The sequence below is a fragment of the Pteronotus mesoamericanus genome, unplaced genomic scaffold (assembly GCF_021234165.1).
Source record: "Pteronotus mesoamericanus isolate MK-2021 breed Mesoamerican mustached bat unplaced genomic scaffold, CSHL_Meso_final contig_98, whole genome shotgun sequence".
Taxonomy (NCBI): Eukaryota; Metazoa; Chordata; class Mammalia; order Chiroptera; family Mormoopidae; genus Pteronotus; species Pteronotus mesoamericanus.
In genome coordinates this window covers 8,427,089-8,451,225 of record NW_026555295.1, presented here as the reverse complement: position 1 = coordinate 8,451,225, position 24,137 = coordinate 8,427,089, and the positions used below count along the sequence as shown (strand labels likewise).

Genomic DNA, 24,137 nt, shown 5'->3' with positions numbered 1-24,137 from the left:
TTTTTGTGTTTTTGAACTATTAGAAATTCTTTTCTTTAAAATATGAACAGCAAGCCTAAAATCATGGTGTGAAATCATCATCATTAACTGCAAACATTCATCAGATACTTGATAAACACATGCTTCTCCAAGCATTGGGGATTGTATGGACTGGATTGTCTCCTTTGCAAAATGATGTTAAAGACCCAACCCCTCCTAGCACCTCAGAATGTGTCTGTATTTGGAAATTGTTTGAAGTGAAACAAAATTAGCCCTCTTTCCCCATAACCTCAGGTAAAAAAATTCATTTAAAACTTTTCTCTCCCAAATTTGCATTTTCTGAATTTGAAATTCCTTTTACCCTTGGTCAAATATTTCCAACTTTGCCCTCTTTGCCTATTTGCTTCCTCCAGAAACAGGCCAACAGAAATGCTGTTTCTTGCTATGCCTATTTTTGCTTAATTGTGCTGTCATTAATGACTTAAAAGAAACCACAACGAGAAAGCTGGGAACAGAGAGATGGTGCTATTGTCAGAGCAAGTTGGAGATCCCTCAAGGTGGAGAAAATCTGCAATCACAGAATTGGTTTGATTAGTCTTCCAAACAAAGACAGACCACTTCTGTCTTCCTCCCCTGCCAAGGAGTTTGTTACTCATGCCACACACCTGTCTTTTTATTGGATATATTAAGATGTTCCCCACATCTTAATCTGTAGTTTCTCAAGAACCCCAGAATGTATGTGCCATTGCCTACTTTTTTCCTGCCTGACCACTGGTATTGCCTAAACAAGCAACTCTGGGTGAGTTTTTTGTTTTTTTTCAATCTCTATTCCTATCATGTAAATATATTTTAGTTTGTTTGCCAAAGTTGTTTGCAAATGAGTTTGTTCTGGAATGTACCTCATCAGGAATGAGGAGGGCCCCAACTGGAACATCAAAACTAAAATTAGCAACACACCACCCCTCCCCCTAAGTGCTAAAGAGTTTTGTCATTTGATTTCTCTAAGGTTTAGGTGAACTTTTTCCTCCTTCAGTGTGATTTGCCTTTTCGGTGGTTCAGCTGTTGTTCCTCTGGTTCTTTGTCCATTTTCACATCTGAACTAGTTCTACTTAGCCAAAAGCTCATATGATTTTCTGCAGATCCAACCAAAGGACCTAAAAATAGTTTTCTACCCAAATATTTTTCAGCCAAGGTTTTTCAAAATACAGAAAATTGTAAGAAGTAGACATTAAATCCTACCAAAAATGAAAAGTCATAATATGAACCAGAGTATGTCTTGAAAAACACAGAAATCAGCTAATGATCTAATTATGTTGAGCTTTTTGTGTTTATATAACTTGGCTTCATTTTATTTTCTTTTGTTGGGTGGTTCTAAAATATCTTTGTAAATGCTCAAGTCCTGATGTTTATGTAAATCAGCATAAAATCAGTCATTTTAAAAATTAGTTTCCATTCTACTGTTACATGTACTATATTAATCATGTTTGAAAGTGTCCAAACTCAAAGTCAGATGTAAGTGTTAGGTGGACGACATTTTAAATTAAAGAGCTGGGGATTCTGGGCTTGGCATAATTCGGGTTATTTTATGAGTTTCTTTTGTTTTTTTTCCTAGTGAAAAAAATGAAGATTGATGGTACTTCTGTCGTTCACTATCCACTGACCTGTAATAGGGAACAGAATAATGGTAGACTTCTTTGAAATCTCTGAGGGCAAAGGATAGTGATAGTCTTGGTTTAGCAACATCATTCAGCCAACTAAAGAACCACTCATTCTTGCAAGGTCAAAACTATTTCCTCCCTTTCAGAAACAAGTCAGGGTTGCCTGGGCCAAAATTCATGTTCCTTTTGACCACACATTGGCAGAACAGGCATGTATAGTTTTCTTCTAAATCATGGCTCTAGCTTTTTTTCCATCTTAGAAATCTTAAACCAAAAGAATCTCAGGGTCCTGTTCTTGGCATGCTCCCACTTTCTCTCTTAGAAATTCAAACAACTTTGAGTGAACAGTGTTCTTAAAATCTTATTGCCTTGGTAGCTCACATATCCTGAGTCTGCAGATAAAAATGAAAGCATAGCCTCAGAAGAGTATGTGTGTTTGTGTGTGAATTCATCCTTTGGTTTTCATTGAAATTATCTTGTTAGTGCTCCCTTTTTAAGATTTCCTAGGTTTTCCCAGTGGCTAGCAACTTCTGTGATCAGGTGATTAGAAAGGCATGATGAGTATGGATCAGGAAATTTGAGTTACTTAATATACTTCACCTACGGATCTGTGCATCTGATGTGGGTTTCTGGGTAGAGTGAAGGATTTGCCCTTGGTACTTTCCTAGTTCATTTATATTTTGTGCCTATCTTTACCTCTTAATGGTAGGTACCCTGTATTTTAAGGCAGACTCTTCATTCCTCTTGGAAGAAAATGTCTCCTGATTTAATAATAGAAAGGTGTAAATAACTTTTTGTAATACCTCTCCAGGGAGTACTTATGTTTTAAAAATGTCTAGGCTGAGAACAATAGCCCTAGTTACTGAATGAAAGGAAATATTTGGAATAAGAAGATCATTTTTACTTAAACTATATGGCTATGATTTTCAAAAGAAGTTATGTGAAATCAGGACCAAAGTTTCTCCCAATAGCTCTAATCTCCTTTTCTATAAAATATCTTGAAGAGCTACTATGAATTAATCTGACTAATCAGTTTAAATCAGTTTAAAAATAAAATTAAATTTTATTTTTTTCATTTTGTGGAAATAACTTAAAAGATGGACCAAAAAAGGAGGAAGAAGTGAAGAGCAGAGACACATATCACAGTACTGAATTTTGTCACTTTTTAATAAAATGTGTGTGTCATTGGTAAAGTTGAAGTTGGTTGCCTTAGCTTTTTTTTTTTTTTAACAGTAATTTAACATCAGTGGTAGATCTGAAACTTCCTGGATACCCAAAGTCTTTTATTGCCCTTGAGTTTCTAGTTAACTGATTAAAAGTTTATTTTGTCATAGAGTTTATTTTTTAATATAATTAGAATGTATGGCAGTGGGGGCTTTTTAACTTTCTTAAAGCACTTTCTTTTGTCAGGTTATCCTCACAAAAATCTCCAGAAAACTCAGTAATTGTTGTCCAGTAACAGTTAATATTTTTATACTACACTGATAATACCATGTTCTAGGAGATAGTGGGACTATGGAAAAACACTTCCAGAACAGGTACGTCCAACCTTTTGGCATCTCTGGGCCACACTGGAAGAGGAAGAGTTGTCTTGGGCCACATGTTAAATACATTGCAACATGTAATCACAGAAAAAAAAATCTCATAATGTTTTAATTAAATCTACGATTTTATATTGGGCCACATTCATAGCCATCCTATGCAGGCCCATGGGCTGCAGGTTGTACAGCCCCGCTCTAGAAGCTGGTCTGACTGTGAAAGCACCTGGTGTGTGCTGAGGTGTTGCTATTTTCATTTATTATAGTAAATTCTTTCAGTTCTTGGAGACCCTATTTTAGTCCCACATCATTCTTGGAACATTATGGACACTTCTTGAGTTTTGGGGTGAGTTGTTTTAATTTAGTTACTCAGACATTAAGTTGCAGTCTTAGGGCTCCAAAAGAGTCTGATTTCAGTTTCTTTTCATCCTCATTAGGATGATTTGCTTTGTGATTTACAGTACAATTATTTTTCCCTTTTGGAAAATTGGGTTAGCCTCTTACACAATAGATATAGGACTTGACAGCTATTATATTTGAAATGAGGATTTCCTTAGGATAAAAATGGCCTGAGTAAAGACCATTGGTTGTAATATATATTGTTAAAAATCACAAGTTTTCCTTTTTGAATTATTGTTTTAAACTTCAGCTGAGCTCTCCATTGCTTTAGATATAGGATATAAAAACAAGTTATAGATAGAGGTGAGACCATGTTTCTGGTATCAAGACCTTTGATGCAAATTCTTAATGAAATCTAACCTTCCACAGTTGTCACTGCTATTGTTGTTATTCTTTAATATCAAAGTGCTACTATACAACATTTTGATATCAAATGATAAGAGAAAAAAATAGAATACTGGTTCTGGTTTATCCTGTTATTTACACTTGGAGGACAGCCTTTCTACCAACTTAGGCATGGTGCAAAGCCTTGCTTTGTTCATTTTTGGAGTTTGTATTGGATGAGTATGTACTTTGGCAGTCTGAAGAAACTCATCTTTATGTTTATACTGAAGTAGCAATTGAGGCCAGAAAGTAAAGTGAGAAATGAAGAAATAATACCCCCACATTGCAAATATTGGAAATGGTAGAAGAGGAGCTGGGGGTTGGGAAATAAATATCCTGACCTCTCTCTCCTCTTGCCTGAACCCAGCTCTAAGCCAGAAAACAAGGGGGTGACAGAATCTTAGAGACCAGCTTTTCAGGGCATGGGATAAGGCAGAGAAGAGTGGAGAATAGATATGAAAGGACAAGTGGAATAATCACAGTTTTCAGGGAACTATAAAATTTTAATTTTGGGTAAATCATTCTTTAGTAAGGAACTTGGAAGATCCTTTGCCACAGAGAAGCTATTTTGAGATCTCCTGAAGGAGTTAGGGAATGGTATCAATGATAATTCTGAGAAAGCCGTAGGAAGTATGGGAATGAGTGGTGAACACAGGTTTACTTATAAAGACATTTTGAACTTCTCTGCTAGGCAATGTTCAAAACATATGGGTATCTTATTTCTTATATAATTGCTCTTTAAGAAGTTATTTCCAGTTTTGACCTTTGCCACATGTTCTTGTTCTCTCTCCAGTTGTTAAACACAGAATACAGAGTGGGTAGAGCTGCAGATCAGAGGGTTAGTTTAAGTTTACGAAATAACAGCACAAATAGGGGGATAGGCCTTATCACTAAAGTTTTTGCTCAGCCAAGAGTCCCTTTGTGTCAATAAATACTGAGCATGATAGTCAGAAGCTAGGGAAATTTCTTGGCAAGTGGAATGGGGACTATGAGACAGATAGGTGATTCAAACTTACCCTACCCAGAACCCTGACTCACCTGCTTCCCTCTCCTTTGCAAGACCACTCCCTTAAGCATTAAGCCCGCAGGACAGTGAGGTTCTGATCAGCTTCAAATAATCTTAGGAGTTTTGATCTAACTAGAGATAACATCTAGGCTTCAGTTGTGTCCTAGCTTCAGGCCCAGAAAAGCAGCAAAACCAGACAAAGCAATACCATAGCTGACATCAGGACCAGATGCACTGACTTATGACCTCCCTACCCTAGTGCTGACCAGTCAGTAGAGACCACGACGCTGACCCTATAAAAAACCTTTAAGGCAAAAGGACTCAGTGCGCTTGCTCATGTTCTCTGCCTCTCTCAGTCTCTCTCTCTGTCTCTCAAACACCTGCCCATGCCTCCCCAACTCCCTCCGCCACCTTCCACCCCTGCCCAGTCCCTGTCCTTTCTTTCAGGTGCAGATCATTGTTTTCTTCCTCCTAAGCTCCAAGGGCCCTTCTTTTGCCTCTGTCACTTGTTTCCTGAGTCCATGCAGCCCAGCTGGCTCACTTCTGCCTCTGTGACTTTCTTTCTAAAAGGCCAAGGCAGACCTGACTGGCGTGGCGGAGTGTGTTGAGTGTCATCCTGTGAGCCGAGAGGTCGCTGGTTTGATTCCCACTCAGGGCACAGTCTGGGTTGCCGGCCAGGTCCCCAGTTGGGGGCATGTGAGAGACAACCGATCGACATTTCTTACCCCCATTCTCCCTTCCTTCCCCTCCCTCTAAAAATAAAAAGCCAAGACAGCTCTCTGAGCAGTCTACTTGATTCTTAACTTAAAGTGTACTTTCACTTTGCTTGCTAAATAAATGTCATACACTAGAGTTCTTGCCTCTGGATTCTTTCTTTGCTGAACTCAAGAACCGGGAGCCCATATCACCAGTAACAAAACCAAAAGAAAAACTTTGGGAATAAGCCTTATGAAATCTGTCCAGATGTACGTGGCTTTCTTGAGTCAGTATTGGTTCATCAGGATCCCAAGGCACCCTTTCCTACTCTCACCTTCCATCACCTAACTTGAGCACTTTTAAAGAAACCACAGCATGTTAGAACTTGCCAGTGTTGTATTGTAATGCTAAATATGGTCAATAAATTGAGAATAAAGCTTTGTGAAAATTGTGTGTGGAAAATTATAACAACATAGAAAATAGGTTATAGGATTTCTATTTGTTTTATGTTGAATTGATTCTAAATGGTTCTACAGGTATTTAATAAATGATAGTCTTTTTTTATTTTCTGTGTTTAGCATCTTATCACTGTAGTATTGTAACGGGGGACCCTTCCCCATGTAAATGGGGGAAGGGTGGAGAAGGGCCAAGGATGGTGCATGAGTGGCAGCTGCACTGCAATTGCCGAACCAGTGTGAGTTGTCCTGACAGCCAAGGTGACAACACAGCTACTTCCAGCGTACAGGGGATTCTGGGGCAGCCTTTAAAAAGGGGAGTGTGCGGAAATGCCATCCTCTTTGTTCTCCCTTCTTTTCCAGCTACCATGGGCTGGAGTTGCTGGGCCCCAGGCCATGAAGACCACATAGTCTGGGAATGTTCCCAGTGCCCCTCCTCGAGTGCTCCGGGGCCTGCCTGGAGCACAGTAGGCACTAAGCTGGAAAGAGGGAAAGGGAGGAGGCTTGGATGAACTGGGCCTGGGAGCCACACAGCGGGGCAAAAAGCCCTGTGCCCCCCTCCCACATGGGAAGCCCTTGTGGGAGCTGCCCACTCTCCACCCATGCTCTCTTTCATTGGGAGCCATCAGCAGTAGCTCTCACTGGGGCATCTGCCTGCCTGCCACTCACACGCTCCTCCAGCCTTTGGGGGCAGCCATTAGCAGTGGTTCCCCTGTTGCTGCCACTCTGCCTACTCAAACCTGGGGAGGGCCTCAGACCCACTATACCAACATGTGGGTCAGGGATTAGTGGACTGGTTGGTGCCAGTCCTGGAAGCTGAGTGACCAGGTGACAAGCCCTGTGCCCTTCCCCTGCACAAGAAGTGGCAGTGGCACTGATGACTGGAGCTGTGCTGCGTGGGTCCTGCCCTGCCAGGTACACAGACCTACCAGAGGGCAGCAGCTGGAGGAAGAGGACAGTGTGTGGCAAGTAAGATGCCTGGATGCACAGACTCCAAAAGATGCCTGAAGCCAGGCAGTGACTGGAAACCACCTAAGCCATTCACATTTCTTAAAGGATGGTGCCCTTGGGTGGGAGAAGAGTCCCTGGCACAGACTCAAACTACGGTGGCAGAGGGTGGCAGGGTGATTTCCTTCAGGTGTCTTGGAGGAAACGGGCTTTAAGGCAGAAACCTGTCATTATTGCAAACTGTACATATGTTAAATAAAAAGATTCCTTTTCCTTTCCACCAAACTCTGTCGCCAGAGTTTTGTCTAGTGGCAGCCTGCTGAGTTAGACTCCACTGGTTATTTGGTTACAGTATTGTTTCACCAAAAATTGCTCAGAGGATGTTTATGGGCCAAGATAAGGAAGTCATGTAAATGGACATCCTACACAAAGAAGTTATTAATTCATGTGAAATGGGGAAATCCAAAGACTTGTTTATTAACAGCCTTCAATTTTATACAAGTTAAAGATCAGTTATACTCTCTGACCCTGCTAGGAAATGAGTTTCAAATAAAGCATTAAAGACTTAGACTTGACAAGTTAGAGCTTCCTGAAGAATGTTAGAGTGACTAACTGGGAAAGGAGTTTCTGAAGAATCTGTGAGATGTCCTTATCTGGTAGTCTGGTAGTTTTTGTTTGTTTTGTTTTGTTGTTGGTTCGAACAGGGTGGTTTCTCAAGGATCTCTTCTAGAATTTTATAGCTTTTGCACTTGGAGAAAATATTTGACTATTTTGCCTATGCTTCTCTAATTTAAAATAGTTATTTAAACACTTGAGTTTAATACAATGACATACTCCCCATGATCACAAGGTACAATAGTCTTACTAATGATGTGCTTGCTTATTCATCTGCTAATCACTTTTTGACTCTACCCCATGCTATATCTACACTCTACTGAAAAGAAACAGGTTCTAACTCTTTACTCAGATATTTAAATACAGGAATTTAGTTTTTTCATCTCTTATTATTATGATCATTTAAATCTAGATCAAGGTAGATGACTTTGAAAAAAACTGAAGTGTTTCACATTGCTCTGTACTTTCTCCCTCTGGCTTAATAAGCATCACCTATGTTTGTAAAGATATTTTTCAAGTTCATTAAATGTACTCTTGGTAGGGTACTCCAGTCAGATGTAAAATCTGAAAAAAGCCCCATGTGTTAAGTCCAGTTTAAAGGTTTTTAAGTTCCTGATAAATATTGATAGCATAACTAAATGAAGCTAGGTAATAATACAGTTTCAGGTAAGCTGTTTGTTCAAGAGCCATGTATGGTTATATGTGTCTTTCTAAGACTGTTAGTGTGCATTGTTTCAAGGATGAGAGGTGAAGTTTGGGAGAGGATAGACAATATTTCTCTAACTTTTGACTCTCTTTATATAGCCTGCTATTTGTCTTAGTATTTGGTTTCCTTTAAAAATAAACTGAGCTTCATTAATACTTAAGAGGGCTAATTTAAAAATAATGTGAGTACTAAAACCTCTAACAAATTAATGATCCCTGCTTAGAAAAGATCCTGGCTAGTTATTAATAAACTCTGCTCAGGCATTTCTATCTCTGTGAGCATTGTCCTTGGTAATTTCTCCTCATATAAATAGAAATTTATCACTGTAACAGACTTTCTTTCACTGAGGTGAAACAGGGATTACATCATCTTTTCTGCCAGTTTCCTAAATATATGTTAGACTTTGCTAATTATTATTTTCCAGGCCATTGTTTCAAAAAGCCAAATGTTAAAAAATGTTTTAAAGTCAAGCTAAACATCTTACTGAAACTGAATGAATAAAAGGCTTTCAAATCTGAGATCTGTTCTTAATTTAGGCTGCTGAAATGCCTAATTTGCTCCTCCTGAAGCTCAAACATAGCAAACTTCCCTTTTTTTTTTTTCTTAAATTGGTTTTTGCTTTCAACTAAATGAAAACCTGGCAATTTCTAAGCCCACATGTAAGAAATGATTCCCATCTCCTACCCAAATACATGTTTGAGAAGTAAGTTCCCTCTTAGGGAAAGCTGCCCTCCCTCCCTTTGGGGGACTTTCTTCTGAGAGGCCCCTTATTTTTCTTCTGCATTTGTGTTTTCGGAGGCATGTTCAATGTCATCATTATAGACTCAGCATAGGAGCTTAGCTACAGCAAAGGTACTTTTTCAGAATCATCTCCTGGAGTTTCTTCCAGCTGAGGACAGAGTAACTCCCTCCCTCTGAAGAAGCTGTGGTCTTCTTTTACCTTCCACTTTGGGGGTAGAGGTGGGACATGCCATAGCATTTACAGAAGAAGATGTAGAGAAGAGCACTGATCTCGTGGCTTTGCCATCAGCAGAGAGACAGACAATAGGCATGCTATTTCACATGCCCAGGGCCTCAATTTCAGTATCTAAAAAACAAGGCTGTTGGATTATATGATTTCTAATAATTCATACTGCTCTAAAATTACATGATTATTATCCTTAAGAATTTTTTAAAAAAATTTTATTTATTCATTTTTAGGGAGAATTAGGGAGAGAGAAAGAGAGGGAGAGAAACATCAATGTGTATTTGCCTCTCATATGTCCCCAGCTGGGGACCTGGCCTACAACCCAAGCATGTGGCCTGGACTGAGAATTGAACCAGCAACCCTTTGGTTCACAGGCTGGTGGTCAATCCACTGAGTTACACAAACTAGGGCTGTTCTTAAGAATCTTGAATATAGTCCCTCTTGGATATATATAATTTGCCCTTGTCTCTCAAGAGAGTGTGCACCTAGGATTTGTTTAGGGCTCATGAAATTTCTGTCACCATACTTCAAAGGCCTTTTTCTTTGATATTTACCTAATATAGGGTTGATTGATCCTTAACAGTGATTAAAGGGGATGTGTTTGAGGGAAACCTTGGGAGAGCTGGCTTACAACAAGTAGAACATCCCTAGAAATATTTAGGGCTGTTTCAAGATCTGGTTATCTTTCAATTATCTGATTGATGCTTCCCAAGAAACTTGGTCACCGCTTTTCACAATGTCTCATATAACCACTAAATCCAAGTTAGCCCAATTCCCAGAGTAACACAGACCTAAACCACATCCTCCTTTCATTTTACATTACAGAGTGCTGTGGAGACAGCATGGACTTTGGAGTTCACAATCTGACTCTGCTTTTTGCTGATTTTGTGATACAGGTTAACCTCTCTGTGCCCCAGGGTCAACATCTATAAAACAGCAATCCTTAAGTACTTACTTAAAAATTATTATGGGATCTAATGTGATGAGCTTCTTATGTGCCTCATAATGAGAATACCTGACATTTGAATACCTCTTTACCATTTATGAAACACTTCAGAGAAGTAGTTTCATTTAGGGCATTGTCTTGGATTTGCTGTGCTGGGTAAAATATCATTTAGGTATAGAGGCTTGAGTCAGACTTTTTGGGTAAGGGACCTAGTCCTTTAGAACTGAGTCACACCAGATCTAGAGCTTTGGCTGTCTTGAGGGTCTCTTCTATCTAAAACACTCTTTTATGTTTTGTAGGAATCTGAATTTCTGTGTTTGGAATTTGATGAGGCCAAGGTCAACCAAGTCCTGAAGAAGCTCTCAGAAGTAGAAGAAAGCATCAGCACTCTGATGCAGCCAGCTAGCTGAAGATGGAGTTGTTGAAACAAAGGTGTTCATGATCCTTTCCCACTGACCTGGTTTTTTTTATTTGTCAATTAGTATTAAATCCTCAAATTTAAATCTTGCCTGCTTTTGCTTGCTGAGACTTATTTCTTCCATTTACTCTTAATTACAGTTGTTCTACTGCAAAAGTTCCTGTACTTCAGCATGTAAAGGCAATTGACTTGTAACAGCATTTTTTTTAAAAGGAAGTGCCCTGTCTGGTTTCAGGAACTGTAGCCCCGCTGACAGGTGAGAGGGCCCCAAGGCTGGAAATAACCAAGGACGCCTTGGGAAAACAGGCCACTGAGGAGAAGAAACCTCTCCCCCTGGCAGGGGCGCGGCCCGTGCCTGCCGCACAGCACCATGCTTGGCCCTGTGATTGGTGGTAGTCAAAGACGGTTAAGGTCTCTCTTGAGGAGGGATGACCTTAGACAGACACGGCTGGTATGGGCAGCAGACAAAGACTTGGGGGACATGGTGAAAGGGCAAAAAGGCCCGCACCCCTAGGCTTGGCTTGGACATGGCCGGGGTCCTCATTCTATCTGAAAAAAGTCTGCGAATCTCTTGGGGTTCTGCCCCACCCACCTGCCTCAGGCTTGAAACAATACGAAAGGCAGGTACAGGTCTAAACTGGATCGGGCAGTTCCCAGGGGGAAATCAGGACTAGAAGTTCCTTGAAGCACACTTTTCAAGATGTTTTCCCTCAAAAGCATGATAACCAGCTCATACTGGGAAAGAGATTTACATTATTCACAGACCCTGACCTGAGGCAGGTCTCTTGTGTTCTTCCATTGTTATCTATGATCTCTATTAGTTTTCTGTAAACATAGCGTTTTGACATTGATTGATGAGCTTTGCATCTATATCCCTGTGCATATGGTTCTCAATGAAAACCTTTGGACACGGGGGGCTCAGGGCTTTCTCCTCTAGAGGGAAGAACCATGTCCCCTCTCCTGGCAAACAGAGAAGTGTTTGCTACTACTCGTGCTTATTACCCCCATCCGTGACAACCCCGGGACAGGCTCTGCGGGATTCAGAGCCCTACTCCCTCCTCTGCTGGCTCCGGACAGTAACCCTCAAATCCAGGAGCGCCCCACGCAGCGCTCCCTGTGACAAGGAATTGTCCAGGACCCTATCTCCAGAGGCTTGGATTCAGGTGGAATGGGCTGGGGTCGACTTTAGAAACGCTTGCTGCCGTGGTTTTTTCCTGGTTTGGATTTTTAGGAATTTATACATGCTAAATTATACAAGAATTAGAAAACATTTTACTCATAAATACACAAGGCTGACCAAATACCATGTATCTTGAGCTGAGACCTAGAGCTTTACTGACCCTCATCAGTAAAACCAGAGATGCTTCTGGAACTGATTCAGGTATTTGAATTAGTTCTGCCCAGGTCTGGGGGGTCTGGTTTGATCTGAGCTACTGAGAAACATGACTTTTCTAGAACCTAGAAATAAACTGGCCTCATCACAAAGGGACCCTTTCACTTACCTCAAGTCAGTATTGTGGGAAGAGAATGTCTATGGAGGTGAAGTGAGGTTTTTTACCTCAGAAAATTTTACTCGAATCATCAAAACCTCTCTAAGGAAATTTCTTCAAGAAAATTAGTGTAAAAATTAGATCCTAGTAGAGAAGTTAGGTGAAACACCAAGATTATTCTAAGAAGAGGATGCTGTCAACCAGTATATTAAGGTGATGGTCTTTGTTGAACAGGTTTTGTCATCTGATATTGATAAAATTTAGAAACCTCAGTTGCCTTTGGGTTATAATGTATTCAAAAAATGTAGTTCCCTTGATCTGTAATTATATCATATGTCAGTTCTAATGAGTTTATTCCAGGGCAGGAATAATTCCTCTTCTTTAAGCATTTTCTCCTAAATCAGTTTTGGAGATGTTTTAGGAGTTCTTCCAACACCCAAGCTGAAAATACTGGCTTCCTCCCTAATTAAAACCATCCCAGCAGTTAGCAGACAATAACCAGAAGGTTTTAAATATAGCCCCTGAGGACCCTTCAGAAAACATCTTGAAATAGTAGGGTAGTATGCTTTGGCCAAAGAACTATTAAAATTTGCTCTCTGTTCCCAGGGCTACTGTCATGTGCTCCAGAAGAATTTAGATAATGTCTCTGCTGTAAAATGGAGGTAAACAGTATCTTATTAGATAATGAGATTCCAGTGTCTTTGGAAGGAAGAACTGTAGCTCCATGTTATTAACTCACATTCCAGTGAGAGTTTGTGGAAGCCTGAAGGAACAGTCCATGGTCCCACAGGGAAAGCTCTGTTTAGGTCATCCTATGAAAGTAATAGCCACAAAAGTGGACATGGGCTTTTTAAAATTATATCCCCAAACCAAAAATCATTGGAAAAACTTAACATTCACTGAGTTTTTCTTCATCATCATCATCATCATCATCATAAAAAAAAAACACGCAAAAACTTGGTTACTGAAGGTTAACACTAAGCACTTTGAATACAAGTGGTTCTGGACAGGGTATGTTTGCATGTGTTTTATATTTAAGGGTAATTTTAAAATTTCTGATTACCAAAGGAGTATATGTTTATTTTAGTCTATTGTGAAAATATAGAACACACTAAAATAAGAACAGGTAAGCCCTGGCCATGTGGCTCAGTTGATTGGATTGTCATCCCATAAACCAAAGGGTCATGAGTTTATAGCAGTCAGTGCACATGCCTGGGTTGTGGGTTTGGTCCTAGTCAGAGCACATGCGTGAGGCAATTGATGGTTCTTTCTCACATTGATGTTTCTCTCTGTCTCTTTCCCTCCCGTTTCTTCCCTAAAATCAGTAAATGTGTCCTCTGGTAAGGATTGAAAAACAAATAAAGAACAGTTAAATGACTCATCAACCTAATATACAGAGATAACAGAAAGAAGACTATTACCATAGAAGGGTAAATTCTTGGAAGTGAAGCATGCTGTTTTTAAGGCTGATAAACACTGCCAAATTCTCTCCAGAAAGGTTATATCAGTTTATATTCCCTCTAAGAAAGTATGAGGATAAAACACTCCCCTTCTTGCCTAATTGTATATTATCTGTTTTTATATTTTTTGGGACTAACTTGCTTTTGTAAATTTTTGTAAGGGACACTTAAACCAGGACATCTCCCTGGGGAAAGGACTAGGGAAGGAGAACACTGGCATAAGGGTCCCAACAGACTCCATTAGGTTTCCTACCTCTGCAGTCCTAGGTTATAGCCACTTTATTTTGAGTTCAGGATATGTGGGACAAAATAAAAATAATCCTCAACCTGAATCAGGCCTTGTAGAAATTGTCCCTGGTTAAGTAATAAGCACTCTGACTTGTCTGTTGAGAAACAGTCCAGGCAAGCCAAAAGTTGTTTTCAAAATAACATCAGACAGAAACTCCAGACTTCACATCGATAAGAAGCAAAGGATTGGCCCTCTCCTCAGGGCTGGCTTTCCTTGGAAGGTCTGGGTCTTATCAGCTTCATCAGTGAAGCCCTAAATTCTGCCATTACGCCCTCCCCTTTCCTTTATATAACTCTCTCTTTCTCTAGTCTTATTTTAATGATGATTCAAGAGAATTACAGTATTTTAAAATTTAGTTTAACTTATTCTCCCCCAAAGCAAGAAGACAATGAAAAGCCAAGGAGGACATTGAGTATCTGAAATTTTAAATAGTTGCCGTTGTGTCAAGCTATTAGTTACTGAAATTCTGTTTTTAGACCTGAGTGAATTTGGAATACAGAATATAAATAGAAATTAAATGAAAATAAATTTTAAGTAGAATGTTAGAAGATATTTTTTTCTGAAGTGCACAGTAAATATCTAGACCAGTAAAGAGACAAGGAAGGACATAGAAGGAAGTTATCTAGAGTCAACTCAGAAATGAGTGGGTATTTTTCTAAAAGAGCAGGATGTTGGAAGGGGATGGTCCTTTGCAAGACAATTGTCACCTTATAATTCTTAGCTGTCCAATTTTCCAGTCAAGGTTTTCAAATATTTTAGATGGTGATTTAGCCAGCAGAAGAGAAAATCCAAATAGAACATAATTAGTTTGAGCTTACCTCTAGTTGCAAAGTATATTGTTTTTACCTCAAAATTTGAGAAATAGCTATCTTTATCTAAGTGCAGTCAATTCTCCCTTATCTGGAGCTGGCCATAACTATCACTCATAGCATCACAACTGTATGCAGCACTGAGTTCCTTTGTAACTAGTCTTTGTTACAAAGGAACCTGCCTGTGCCTGCTTCCTGTCAAATAATGGTGCCAATTGACATAAGTTACTATTTCACTACATATACTGTCAGAATAAAATACTAAACCTATACATGAGCAGATAGCAAAATATGGGTATTTACATCATTTTACTTACTAAGGACTATAATTAGGCCTTTCGTTTCATTTTTTTGCCTTTGTTAGTTTTCTGTGTCCTGCTAGTATTAGGGTTTCAAGTTTCTTTGATTCACAGGATGCAAGCAGGGAGAAATGGACAGGGAGATAATAAGGGTTTGAAAACACAAATAGAGCAAGAGATTAAACTGTTAATTTAAAAGAAATTTAGCCCGGGCTGGTATGGCTCAATGGACTTGAGTGCCAGCCTTTAAAACAAAAGGTCATTGGTCTGATTCCCTGTCAGGACACATGCCTGGGTTGCTGGCCAGGTTCCTAGTTGAGGGTGTGCAAGAGGCAACCAATTGATTGGCTCTCACACAACCCTGTTCTTTCCCTCTCTTTCTCCCTCTCTTCCCCCTCTCTAAAAGGAAATAAATAAAATCTAAAAAAAAATTAATAACAGCAATATTACCTTAAAAAAAAAAAAAGAAATTGAGCCCTGGCTGGTGTGGCTCAGTGGATTGAGTGCCGGCCTGTGAACCAAGAGGTTGCTGGTTCGATTCCCAGTCAGGGCACATGCCTGGGTTGTGGGCCAGGCTCCCCAGTTGGAGGTAGGCAAAAAGCAACTGATCAATGTGTATTTCTCACACGTGGGTGTTTCTCTCCCTCTCTTCCTCCCTTCCCCTTTCCCTAAAAAGTAAATAAAATCTTAAAAAGGAAATTTAGGTTGAAGGGTGAAAGTAGTTAAAATCTTTAACGCTGTTATACTATTTTTATATTAAAAGTAAAAATAAATTGGGTGATTTTATGTGATTCATATTCTGGATATTTTTAGAACCATGGCAAAAATTTGGCACTGATCTCAGAATGACTGATTTGCAGGCTTTTAGTAGAAGCTATTTTCTCATCTTGTCAAAATGGGGAAACATCTGAACAGGCAGGGCAGAGGACTTGTTCAAGGCCATGGTCAGAAAGAGACCTCAGGGTACTTGCCTTTTAGCTCTATGTTCTACCTCCAGACCCTCCAAAAGAATAATATGTGCGTTATTTTTTAAAAATCTATGTCCTTGCTCATTATGTTTAGATGATGACAGTTCCTACAGAGATGATTTTGTATGCACATGTGACCTTGGGGGTAGTGAGGTCCATTTTTACTTGGCAACCTTCATCCATCTTAAACCTGTCACTGTGCAGAGACTGTCCATGTTTTTTGTAGAGCCGGATGCTATTTCTGATGGCCTTGGCCTTACTGTCCATTCAATGGCACCCATCTCTGGGTGCCGTGTGCAAGGTGAATCTGCTGCTATATGGGGCTTCCTGGCTATCCACAGTACCCATTAGGCAACAATTTATCATTATCCTAGCTGGACAGCCATGACCCAAGCTTGCTAATAAATACAGCATAACTCTCGGCCATTGATTCATTTTAACAATGTTTACAATAAATTCTGTAGCAGCTACTTTCACACTATTATGGTTTTCTCAACATGGTCTACTCACAGTGCTATAAAACAGATCAGATTTTTCTTTACATTTAATTATTAAAAAATACATGCTCATTAAAAATGATTAATTATTTAGATTTTAAATCAGCACAGAATGGAGCAAAAATGAGTCTCTTGCCTTCTGCTTTGAAAAAAAATCACTCTTCAGAGGTAGTTGCTATTAAGAGTTTGGTGTGTTTTCCTTCCAGATACTTTCTGTGCGCACAAAAATATGTGTGTGTGTGTGTGTGTGTATTTGTGTATGTGTGTATACATGTATATATATTCATATAGTTATATGTTCAGGCACACCTTCAAAGTATCATTTTAGTGGTTCTTAACTTTAGGATAAAACTTTATATCTTAAAGAGTTCAGTAAAACTTATGGATTCTCTTTCCCAGAAAAAAAATGCACATATTCACTGGATTTTTCATTGTGTCAGGAATTTCTAGAATTGTCAGACAGCAATCTGTGGCCACTTCTACCCACTCCTTATGGGAACCAGGGGCAACGTAGGAGGTTGCAACACTATATAATGGATTGGGACTGTATTATTACTCATAGCAAAAACCTATTGAACCAGAATACTCAGGGTGCTCTTAGTTGAATTTTCTGGACAACAGAGTTTATCACAAAACATTGGGTTAAAAACTGCAAAAAGTCTAAGTTCATTTCCCTACATGACAATTCAAGAATCCTTCAAATCCATCTTCAATCTTTGTACCTGCTGAACTTTCACAACTGCCAGCACAGCACCTACAACATTTTAGTATATCTCCTTGTCTGCCACCTTATCTCATACATCTTTGTATCCTTTCTCCTCCCCTGCCTGCAAATATCTACCATTGTGTATTAGATGAGTATCTGAGGTATAATGCTAATCAAATCCACGGTTTCCATTTGGTGGTGGGGAGAAAGCATTAGGCCTAGATTTGTATGACAGCTCTCCACAGGGTCCTGGCTGTGTGACCTCAGGCAAGTTTAGTTTTCTTACCTGAAAATAGGGATGATAAATCTAATTCACAGGGTTAGGTACTATGGAGTAAAGAGAACTTAGGGGTTAATGTAAAAGACTTCTTTTAGAGACCTAAGGGCTCTTCAACCTGGGTTAAAGCCTGGCTTTTTTTATTTACTAGTTGTGCAACCTTGGGCAACTTATTTAACATCTTGGTGCCTCAGTTTCAATTGTAAAAAAAAAAAAAAAGTGATACTACAGTAGTACATACCTCAGTAGGATATTGGGGAAATAAAATGAGTTAACATGTTCAGTAGAATATCTGCACTGAATCAGCCATCTATAAATGTTTGCTGCTGCTATTATTATCATCATTACTACTATTAGGAACGGTCTCCTTAGGAAGCTTAAACCTGTAATATGAAGCAGTTTATGAGCAATACAAGTCACTAGCCAAATAGAGTGCTAAATTGAATGGTGAAAACAACAATTGTGGTGAGAGACTCAGCAAAGAGAAAGGTCGGGGGGACTGGAGTCATCAGGAAAGGTTTTAAGCCAGAGCTTCTTTCTTCTTCTTTTTTTTTTTCAGTTTTTAAAAATAATTTATTTTCCAACTATAGTTGGCATACAATATTAGTTTCAAGTGTACAACATAGTAACTAGACATTTATATACCTTAGAAAGTGATAACCTCGATAAAGAAGTCTAGTACCCATCTGACACCATATATAGTTATTAAAATATTTTAAGCCAAAGCTTTTAATATATTTTTAAAGGTTATTTATTTACTTCTGGTCAAGATGGAGGCATAGGTAAACACACTTTATTTCCTTGCACAAACCACAGAGAGAATTCCAACTAGACCTCAAAACAACACCTAGAACTGTCAGAAAATCAAGCTGTATGGAAGTCCAACAACCAAGGATTTAAAGAAGCCACATCATCCGGACAGGGAGAGGGGGTGGAGACATGGAGACAGGCGGAGAGGCTCGGAGACGCGGTGTGGTGCAAAGAGGTGGTGGCAGTGGAAGAGGTGGCCTCACATTCACGTGTGGTGGATGAAAATTGGGAGGGATACCTTGGCAGCAAGTGATCCCAGCCCCAGGCCAGACCACACAGCCCAGGGTTCCAGCACCAGGAAGATAAATCCCAATAACTTCTGGCTATAAAAACCAGTGGGGTTGAGGTGGCAGCATAAATGGCCAGATTTTCGGGAGACTGGGCTTAACGGGCATGCATGGACTTAAAACATACACAGACTCACTCCCTCTGGGACTCAGCACCAGGACAACAGCTGGGAGGGGGCCAGTCACACAGGGTGAGTGCCAGGCAAATCTCTAGAAGCCAGGAAGCAACACTGTCCCCTCCCTGAACCCTCCACCCACACAGAGCCACAAAGCAGTGAAGCATGTTGTCTGGCCCTGATGATTACCTAAGTCTCCACCCTGCACAATTTACATGTTCCTTTTCTCTGATAGGTCACACTACTAAGACAGAGAGCCAAAGCAGTCTACCTAATACACAGAAAAAAACACAGGGAGGCTGCCAAATTGAGGAGACAAAGAAATGTGGCCAAAATGAAAGAACAGAACAAAATCCCAGAAAAAGAACTAAAGGAAATGGAGATAACCAACCTATCAGATGAAGAGTTCAAAACACGGGATCGGGATGCTCAAAGAACTCATTCACTATGGCAACAAAATAAAAATTACCCAGGAAGAAATGAAGGTTATGCTAAGTGAAATAAAGGAAAATCTACAGGAACCAACAGTGTAGGGGATGAAGCCAGGATTCAAATCAATGATTTGGAACATAAGGAAGAAATAAGCCTTCAACCAGAACAACAACAAGAAAAAAAGAATTAAAAAAAAAAATGAGGATAGTATAAGGTGCCTCTGAAACATCTCCAAATGTACCAACATCTGAATCATAGGGATGCTAGAAGGGGAAGAGGAAGAGCAAGAAATTGAAAACTTATTTAATAAAATAGTGAAAGAAAAATTACCTAATTTGGTGAAGGAAATAGACATACAAATCCAGGAAGCTCAGAGAATCCCAAACAAGTTGGACCCAAAGAGGGCCATACCAAGACACACCATAATTAAAATGCCAAAGGTTAAAGATAAAGAGAGAATCTTAAAAGCAGCAAGAGAAAAGCAGAGAGTTAAGTATAAAGTACGCATAAGACTATCAACTGATTTCTCAAAAGAAGCTTTGCAGGCAAGAAGGGACTAACAAGAGGTATTCAAAGTGATGAAAAGCAAGGACCTACAACCTAGATTACTCTATCCAGCAAAGCTGTCATTTAGAATGGAAGGGCAAATAAAATGCTTCCCAGCAAGGTAAAGCTAAAGGAGTTCATCATCACCAAGCCATTATTCATGAAATGTTAAAGGGACTTACTTAAGAAAAAGAAGATCAAAACTATTAACATTAAAATGGTATTAATTCACAACTATCACAACTGAATCTAATAAGCAAACTAAGCAAACAACCAGAACAGGAAACAGAATCTTAGTTATAGAGATCATCTGGACAGTTATCAGCTGAGTGGAGGAAGGGGAAAAATGGGGGAAGTGGTACAGGGATTAAGAAGCATAATTGGTAGGTACAAAATAGACAGGGGAATGTTAAGAACAGTGTAGGAAATGGAGAAGCCAAAGAACTTACATGCACAACCCATGGACATGAACTAAGGGGGGGATTGCTGAAGGGAATGGGAGTACCAGGTAGAGGGGGCAAAGGAGGAAAATTGGGAAAACTATAATAGCATGATCAATCAAATGCATTAGAAAAAAATTATTTATTTTTAGAAAAAGTTAGGGAGAGAAGCATCGATACATGAGATTGCCTCTCACAGGCACCCAACCAGGGACCTGGTCCACAACCCAGGCATGTTCCCTGACTGGGATTCAAACCGGATACCCCCGACTTTGTGGGAAAATGCCCAACCCACTGAGCCACACCATTAGGGGCAAAGCCAAAGCTTTTAAAATCAGGTGAACTTGTGAAGGAGAGAGGGGTATATCTTTGGATCTGGAGATGGAAAGGGAACACGTTTCCAGAAATGAGTGGGATCACATCTCTTCACAGACCGGGACTTTCTTCTGGTGGACATTTACAAACCCAGATGATATCAGGCTCATCATCTGGGGCTCAAGTCCTTGGTGATGTGTTGTTATAAATGGAGAGTTGAGAAAAGTTGTGTTCCCATGGAAGACAAACAAAGCTAAACACAGCTGGAGTAAGAGAACCTATGCCTGCTAACAGACATGCAACTGAACAAACCCCAAGGCTTATACCCTCCCTGAGGAGTTGAGACCAGAAGCAGTTTTTGTAGCTTCTGTGGCAGAGCTGTGGGCCTATTCTGGCTTGATTGGGAAGGAAGGTGAGGTTTGCTGCTGTCCTTTCATAGGTCACTTACCTGCCTCCTGAAGAGAATCCCCTGGGGCTATAGTCTGGAAAGGGAAGGGAAAGTGAGGAGAATATATGAAAAGAAACTTTGTCTTGTTAGCCCATGAACATTTATGTCCACGCCCTCCAAGCAGTTTGCAGAAGGGAAAGGGGGTTCCTAAAAAAAAAAAAAAAAATCCCTTCTACGTTTCCCCTCAAATCAGAGTTCAGTGGTGGAAGACTTAGAGGGGGTGAAGGTTGTTATTCAATGCATAACTAAACTTTGCCTAAAGGGTTTATATTAGCTATCAACCAATATCAGCCAAAGAATGGACCAGAAGGCAGACAGACCGTGTAACTTTTCAATCTTCCCTGGTGCCCCAGTCTGACCGGATTTGGCTGGCCGGGGCTGGGGCTGGAAGTAAGGTGCCAAATCCTCTGGGCACAGAGGGAGGACCTGACTTTGGATCTCATAGACCGAGGAGGTGCCTTTCCCCAGGTCCCCTTTGAGCTTGAATAAAGAAAGTCACTTTGTAAGTTACCGTATGATCCATTAAACCACAGATGTAGCCACTGTGTAGCTGGATAATGTACTCCCCACTTCAAGTATTGCCCACAGGGAATTTAGAAAAAATTTCCCTACTGTCAGGAAGATAGTAAAGTAAAAAATATTAAGTAGATAATCTGGGTCCAGGAACATCTAGCAGGAGAGCTAACAAACCCACCCAATTCCCTCACTGGGACAGGTAGAAAAAGCTGATCCTTCTCTTCATCAAAGTGTATGCTTGTAATTTTAATAAATGGAAAAGGATAATGCAACTGTTGAACAGTTTCTTTTCCTCTCCCTGTACACAAAGAGAGCAGATATTAAAAAGCTAAGGGAATTTGATTTTGAAGGTCCCTAAAGAGCTGAAGAAATCTCCTTACTGGAGACCTGACCCTGAGAGAATAAACTTGCAGCTCCTGTGGGCAAGCAGGCCAGGAACCGATGCTGAAGGGGCAAGACCCAGCAAGTCTCTGTTGTCTTGCATAAGCCCAGGGAGAGAAGTGGTTGTTGAGTAACCAGGGAGCCATCCTTTGTAGATCAAATGCCACACCTAGTTTTGCACCTGGAAGCTTAGCCAATTAACTGTGTGCATGTCTTGTTAAGGAGCTGGTTTGGTGAGACAAGTAGTGATTAAATTCTTCTCCTTTCCTTCCATTTTATCTTAATCCTCATCTTGGAAAAGGACTATGAAGATTGCTGATGACTTGTTCCATTTTTCATTCTTGTATTGCCAGGTGCTAAATCACCCAGTTTGTTAGAATTGAGCACATGCTTCCAGTTAAGCCACAGTTTTTTGAGAGATTTAAAATTTTTCAAATATCAAAAGTACCACTGTAGTCATAGGAAAAAAATTAGAATTTTGTAGGATTTTTTAACTTTCATAGTATTTTTATTTTGAATTATAAATTATCTGCATAAATTATGCAGGTAAGGGAGGAGAATCATTATCTTTTCAGGGGCTATTAAGGGTTTTAATCAGGCCTGATATCCCTGCAAAGTTTCCAGAATGCCCAGAGAGAGAAGTGCAAGACTGCTCTGGAGGCCAGGGTCAGTGGAGGAGAGGTTGTTTTCCAGGAGTAAGAAGGTGCCTCTACTTTCAGGAGCTCAGGACGCTGACCTAGGCACTTTGGGTGGAAGCTTCCGGACGTTTCTGTCTTCAAGAGGTTTTGTTTTAGTTTTCACATTACACAAATAATACATAGATACATTGGCCTTGAGAAGCTTTTAAACCTTACAATTATGGCTAAAGTCCCCTATCACTGATACAGTCCATCCTGGTTTCTCCCTCTTCTTCCCCAGCAGTAACCAATGTGATGATTTTGAATATATCTCCTTCCAGGTTTTATGTATCATTTTATGTATTCCTGTAACATATGTACCATCGTACTGTATTGTCCTGCAAATTACCTTTTTCCTTAACAACATGTCTTGAGACTTTCCCAAATTAGTATTGCAGAGACCAACAACGCACCAACAGGTGTAGAGAATGCTTCAAAGTGGAAACATATGAGCTATAGAAGATACTGAAAGAAGTCTCATCTGAACTTCCCATATGTGATCAGAACAGAGCTTTACTAGAGTCAGTGGCTAGTACCCTCTCCCCTCACCTCCTGCCTCAAGTCAGGGAGGCCCTGACCTTAGGCACTGGGACATTCCAAAAAAATTGTGGAAACAAGAAACACCAGAATCTTCCAGTCTTTGACCCAATACCCCCCACCCCCGCCCCCCGCCTTAATATAGGATGGTCATGTATGCATAATATTTTTTCTCCTGTTAATTTATTGCCAGTTTCTATGCAGCTCCCTCCCCTAGTAGGACTTCAGTTGGTAAAAAAGTTTTCCCTTCCAACAGTTTCTATATATGTACTTCATTTCTTTCAACTGCTGCATAGTATTCCGCAGACACATAATTTTGGTGTTTTTAAAAATTCCCTATTAATGGATTTTTATATTGTTTCCGATTTTTCTTTATTGTAAACAATGCTGCAGTGAACATTCTTGCACATGCCTCTCTGTGTACATGTGCAAATACATCTTAGAAAACTGGAATTGCTGTTATGGGTTATGTGCCTTTTTTATTTAGATTCTAGACTCTGGTTAATAGACCATGGAGTGTGATAAATGTTTAATAACCAGTCTTCAGAAAAAGGCGATAGGGGCTAATTTGTAGCATTTGCTCATTTCCATTGTGAGTTCTCTCATCATAGCCAATTTCAAACTACTAATGTGACTTTACTAAATTTGGAGTTGAGAAGAGATACACACAACTGGCTCTTGCAAGCTGATATGAACTGGCTCCAGCACAGTGCCCAGAATCCCTTAAACTCAGGATGGAAATAGATGTTGGCAAACAACCAGCTAAGGTAGCCCAGCCAACTTACACTTTCAGAGTGTATGGAAGTATTTATATGAAAGTATCTTGATAATATCACAAGTTTTGCAAATATAGAGTCAAAAGGAGTATCTTCTTTGGCCTGGCCTTTTCCCATTCATCAATGAGGTTGAGAGTCTTTTCACTTCTTTGCTATTTTTATTCCCTCTTCTGTGAAATGGCCCATAGCCATTGCCTGTTCTTTTGAGTTATTTGTCTTTTTCTTACTGATTTGTAGGAGTTCTTGATGTAGTCTGGAAACGTATTGTCCACCAAGGAGTTTTAAATCTTTTCTAGAGAATGAAATTGGAAGAATATTCCCAAATTTTATTGAGCATCTTCTGTAT

General features: G+C 39.9%; 1 protein-coding gene across 1 annotated transcript in view; it reads left to right on the top strand.

Moving 5' to 3' along the window:
* Positions 1–10,784, top strand: part of COMMD1 (copper metabolism domain containing 1) — a 113,067-nt gene extending 102,283 nt beyond the window's left edge. The window contains exon 3 of the mRNA XM_054586919.1: positions 10,597–10,784. Within this exon, the coding sequence (XP_054442894.1) occupies positions 10,597–10,707 (111 nt within the window). The 3' untranslated portion in view covers positions 10,708–10,784. The remainder of the gene's footprint in view (positions 1–10,596) is intronic.
* The last annotated feature ends 13,353 nt before the right edge of the window (positions 10,785–24,137 follow it).